The 5,320-nt window shown below is 39.5% G+C and overlaps 2 protein-coding genes across 2 annotated transcripts in view; one reads left to right on the top strand and one right to left on the bottom strand.

The window, feature by feature from the left end:
* The window catches only part of zfyve9a (zinc finger, FYVE domain containing 9a), a 38,594-nt gene extending 35,911 nt beyond the window's left edge, over window positions 1-2,683 (top strand). The window contains exon 19 of the mRNA XM_017310097.1: window positions 1-2,683. This exon is cut by the window's left edge and continues 3 nt beyond it. Coding sequence (XP_017165586.1) covers window positions 1-154 — 154 coding nt within the window. The 3' untranslated portion in view covers window positions 155-2,683.
* Window positions 2,684-3,625: 942 nt separating this feature from the next.
* Window positions 3,626-5,320, bottom strand: part of cc2d1b (coiled-coil and C2 domain containing 1B) — a 20,634-nt gene continuing 18,939 nt past the window's right edge. The window contains exon 26 of the mRNA XM_008434613.2: window positions 3,626-4,826. The gene's annotated coding sequence lies outside the window, so the exon portion shown is untranslated. The remainder of the gene's footprint in view (window positions 4,827-5,320) is intronic.

Below are 5,320 nucleotides of genomic sequence, written 5' to 3'. Positions count from 1 at the left end.
CCTGGCAGGAAGTAACGGCCAGCCCCTCCTCCCTCAGTACCTGAGTGACCTGGACAGCGCCCTGATCCCCATCATCCACAGCGGGGCGTGTCAGCTGAGCGAAGGCCCCGTCGTCATGGAGCTCGTCTTCTACATCCTGGAGATCATCTCCTAGGAGACACAAACACTTCTTCTTCTTCTTTCTTTTTTAGCACCATCTCACAGCCTGGTCCTCCTCCTATGTCCCTCCAACCATTCGCGCCTCAAAAAGAACCAGAAAACTGTGCCGGTCCGGCCCGGGTCGGTCCGGTCCGGGTAGCATTCCTCCAGTCCAACCTATGCATCCTCCGCCGTCTGCTTCCATCCAGAGGTGAAGCTCCGAGCAGAGAGTCTGTCCCGACCGCCACGCTGCGGCCTCCGAAGGGTTAAACTCATGAACACCTGAGTGGCGTTCGCCCCGCCGCCTCCTTCAAATCCAGACAAGTTGGTGTCAAACTTTTGTGCTGCAAAACTTTTCATTTGTACCACTGTAATTTTAAAGATGATAAATGTTTCCAGAGGTCATGAAAGGTCAACCGCCCACCAACTTCCTCAAGTCGGACCAAATTCCATGTCGGTCAACTCGGCTACGTTTGTGCAGCAAAAATTAATTTGTGCTGCTTTTGCGTTGAAGATATTAGTGGAAGTCACATTACCCAGACACGTCATTGGTGTCAAACGTTTGTGCTGCAAAGATGTTCATTTGTGCCGCTATCATTTTAAAGATATTTCCAGAGGTCGTGAAAGGTCAACCAGCCTCCCATCTTCTTCCAATCTGACAGAAATCGATCAACATGACTTCGTTTCTGCTGCAAAAAGTTTCGTTTGTGCTGCTTTTGCTTTGGAGATATTAATGAAAGTTCCAACAAAATCAGCATCGGATGTTTTTTGCTGTAAAAAATGTAATTTGTGCCGTAGGTTTGCAGAGGTCATCAGAGGTCAACCAGCCTCTCGCTCACATTCACCAATTCAAACGAACTTGATGTCGATCAACTCGGCTACGTTTGTGCAGCAGAAATCTAGTTTGTGCTGCTCTGGATTTGCAGGTATTGATGATGACCTCTGACCTCTGGAACTTTTTTTATTATCTTTAAAACAATAGCGGCACAAACAAATCGATTCTGTTAGATCTGGAGAAGACGATCTGGGGGTGAACGTCACTCCGGCTTAATAAACTGATCCATCGGTTTTTATTAAAATACAAATATGAACTGAGGTCAATTAACGTCGTTATGCTCCAAATTATTAACTTTACTAATCCAAATAAAAAACCCACTTTAAAAAACAATTCAAATCAGATGCCAAATTTTATTATTTCTCGTGAAATTTACATTTATTTTGTAGTAATTTAGATAAAAATACTCAGTGTGTTGCCAAAAGTGTCCAGCTTTACCGCAATACAAACTAATTTATGTTTTATTAGGATTTTATGTGATGGACAAACACAAAGTGGAGCATAATTTCATCAGCTTCATTTTTTGCCAAAAGTGATTTGTACCACAAAAAAAATAAATTACTTACTTCGTCCATTTTTATAAAACTTAGATGCTATTGGTAAATCATCAAATCTGGCCGCCACAAGTTACTATGTGGCTCCCCAAACTCAGTAGACATAAGAAAAAATAGTTGTGTTTAAATATAGTTTTATTAATGCAGTTTGTATTGTTTATACTGCTAAATTACATCAATCTCTTCTAATTTTTCATGCAAAAATCAACAAATCCCCAAATTGTTTCATGCTAATGCATAATTGTGTTTACTACAAGTTTTCAGCAAGAAAATGACAAAAAAGGGTTGTAGTGACCAACTCTCACCAGCAGGTGTCAGTATTGTCCTTTACTTTATGTCCAGTTCCAGTAGTAAAGTAATATTTAGCATAAGAGCAAATATTTCTAAATTAGCATAAAAAATTCTGCGTTTTTGATGTCATAAAAAAAATCACAAAACTTTGAAAGCCAAAAAATAAATACATAAACTTAGTAACAGATGTGTGATGACATCATTAGTTTGAGGTCCTCAGTGTGGCTTTCCGGACAGACCCGACGGCTCCTCTGCTTCTTGTCGGACGTTTGCTCCGATGTCACTGTGTCAGCCAGATGAAGCGATGCATTCTGGGTAAAAACCTGCCTCTGTGTAGCATGGATGCTGCTGAAGGAATCGTTGGAGGTGGAGGACGGTGCGTTCGTGAGGAGAAACGTTTTTTTTTGTTGTTGTTTTTTGTTTTGCACCATGGTGCTCAGTGCCTGCAGCAGAGCGTCATCAAGGGAAGAAGATTTGTCGGCTTAACTTTAAGCTTTACTCATCGTCGCCAAATTCTGCATAGACTTGTATATATTTTTTTAAAGAGGAGCCGTTTCTTCCCTACGCTATCGTCTGTGTCCTCTTACGAAACGTCTAAAAGTCCCGCCGTACTTTCCGTTTCTTCAGCTGCATCTCATTTAGTCTATTCAAATCATGCGAACAACTGTTAAAAATGTAAAAATATATAAATATATACAGTATATATATATATATAAAGAGATATAAAAACTAATTGCAGAAGCAGTGCACTGGAGTCTAAGCCATTTAAGTTGAGCGCCGCGTTCTGGGAAGAAAAGGTAACTTCAGAAATTCACTGACTGATCCGAGGCTGAATGTATCTCCGCTCCGCGTTCTGCTTCCTCCCCCCMAAAAAAAAACCCGAAATGAGAAACTCTGCAGCTCCGGAGACGCTTCAGCCGCTCGCAGTGCAGCTACCAAGAGATCGGGTCCGTCCAGCGGCGGCTCGGACCTGCGGATGACATCTACGAATGTATTCTTCCCGTTTCCCCAGCAACAGAGAAAAATAAAAGAAAAAAGTCTGTACAGTAATCATTCTGTGTGACATTCTCCATCTAACCACGAGATTCTTCTCATCTGTTGAATCAAAACGTTAGACAATCTGTTGAAAATCTGCAGAAGAGCCGACTTTTCCAATTAGAAGCGGATCATTTCTTACCTTCAGGTGTTTTAGGAGGTTCTGTAATCGTGACAAAAAGGTGAAACAATCGCCACTTCCTGTGATCGTCACTGGGTTTCCTGCTGCCCCAAAGCAAACCGATTATTTTCCCGAGTCTTCGTTTACAGTGACGTCTTCAGATATGTGCAATATGTCCGAAATCCGAAAGCTAAAGGTGCAATTTGACCAGAAAAGTAGCATTTTGTTTCTGTTGTAAAAAATAATAAAATGTTTCTGTCCAAAACTCTAAAAACACTGCATGCAAAACGGAGACAAAATCAACTTTTTTTCTTTTTTGCATTTTGACAGTAAATCCTGAAAAATGCACTCGTTCAGTTGTTTACTGGTCTTTGTTTTTTTTTTTTTTAAATGATCAGTTTGGAAAAGCCAAAACTCTTGTACTTTATTTTTCTTTTACAAATGTCATGAAGTGGTTATTTGAAAAAAAAAAAGCATATGTAAAATAAACCTTATAGAAAAATGAAATGATGTCCATTTTTTTGTTTGCAGGAAAACTTTTATGCAGCAGAATTAAATTAACAGTAAAATTATTGGTTTTGATGTTATCATGATCAGGATATTAGTTTCTAATACAGTTTTAGACGCTGTCAGACACACGTTGCGGCGCAGCTTCACAGAAACATTGACAGATTATTTAATGAACCTGCAGTCGATTAAACACCAGAAAACAAAATGGCGACAAAATATATATTAAAGTTTTCTTATCTGCACAGGATAAAGACAAAAACTGAAATGTAGCRACCAAACTCACTTGGCTCAGCAGGTTTTATGGCTTCATTTGGTGCTAAACAGCTGGGAGATTTAAAGGGCCAGAAATTTTATTATTTAAGTCATCTAAAAGTTTTACATGTGAAGCTTGGTGACAAAGATCTTTTCAAATGACTTAAGTTTTACAGTAACTGGCCCTTTAAAAACATCAACCAGAAAGAGCTGAAACGTCAACAATGGCTTGAAAATAATTYTAAATTATTATTTTTTTGCTTAATTGACATCATCCAACAGTTTTCAGTCTTTCTGCTGAAAATAAACAGTTTCCAGCCACAAAGGGAATCGTTTCTCCCTTTAAGCTGTGATGTGAAGCAGGAAACTAATCATTTAGCTACATAAAGACAACTACTTTAGATAAGTTACTCAGTGACCTCTGACCCCTTCCTTTGTCTTTATATTCTAAGGTTTCCTGTGGCTTTGTGCTCCTCTCTGTAAACAAAACACATGTCTGAGCAGGAAGCGCTGAGAGCGAGTCGTCTCTAAAATGAAGATGCACCTCGAGTTGCTTCGTAACTTCTTGGCTTAATGATTTCAAACAGTGGAAACTGAAGGTGCGAACACGGCGGCCATGTTGCATAAATGTCAGTACAAACGTCTGCAGCAGATTTGGCAACTAAAGGTGATTTCAAATGTGCAGGATTTTACAGCAACTCTGATTACTTTGGTATTAGTGCATAGTGAAGTTCTCAATCCCAGACTCGTATAAACATGAGGAATATGTACACATTATTGGCTGCAGGATATGAAATGAATTTCAGTTAGCCGGCAGGATGGGAGCAGCTCCTCGGCGTCAGCAGGAGACGCACAGCTGAGTGGTGAAAACCGGCGCCCGAGTCTGAGCCGTCGCGTCGCTTCATGCCTCTACGACACCAAACGTCTCCTGTGCAAAAAGACGCTGCCGCGTGGCGCTAATGTGCAAAAGTTTAAAGACGTCCAAGGTCAGTGAAGGTCGCAGTCCCATGTGAACCAGTGACCGTCCTCAGCAGAGACCCCGAACCTCATCTTTGTCGTCCCAAAGGTTTCTGATTGAGGCCGTTTTCACCTGCAGGGCAAAGAGATTATCGGTCAGACATTCTGAAACAAATCTCTGGATTACTGAGGATTAACAGCTGCAGGTTTCATCGGCAACAATCAAGACTTTTTAAGACAATTCAAATGTATTTATTCACCTCGGAATAATTATAGTTAAAAAAAAAATTAAGACTTTTTAAGACAATTAAAAACTTTATAAGACAATTTAAGATTTTTAGGACAATTTAAGACACTTTAAGGATTTTTAGGACAATTCAAGACTTTTTAAGAAAATTCAATATTTTTTTAAGACAAATATTAAAGAAATTCAGAAAAAAAATCTTAGATTTTGCTATCCTCTCTACACTGTAGAAACAAAATCTTACCAAGTATTTTCGCCTAGTTAATAGTGCCCACCAAAAAAACAAACAAAACTGATATTCCTGCCAGTGTAAGATCGAGAAAGTGGAACTCAATTTGTAAATAAGTAGTTTTATGAGGGGTTTTAACCACATGATTATATAT

This window comes from Poecilia reticulata, linkage group LG17 (assembly GCF_000633615.1).
Source record: "Poecilia reticulata strain Guanapo linkage group LG17, Guppy_female_1.0+MT, whole genome shotgun sequence".
NCBI lineage: Eukaryota > Metazoa > Chordata > Actinopteri > Cyprinodontiformes > Poeciliidae > Poecilia > Poecilia reticulata.
Note: the sequence above shows the minus strand (reverse complement) of the source record. Positions and strands in the feature narration are given on the sequence as shown.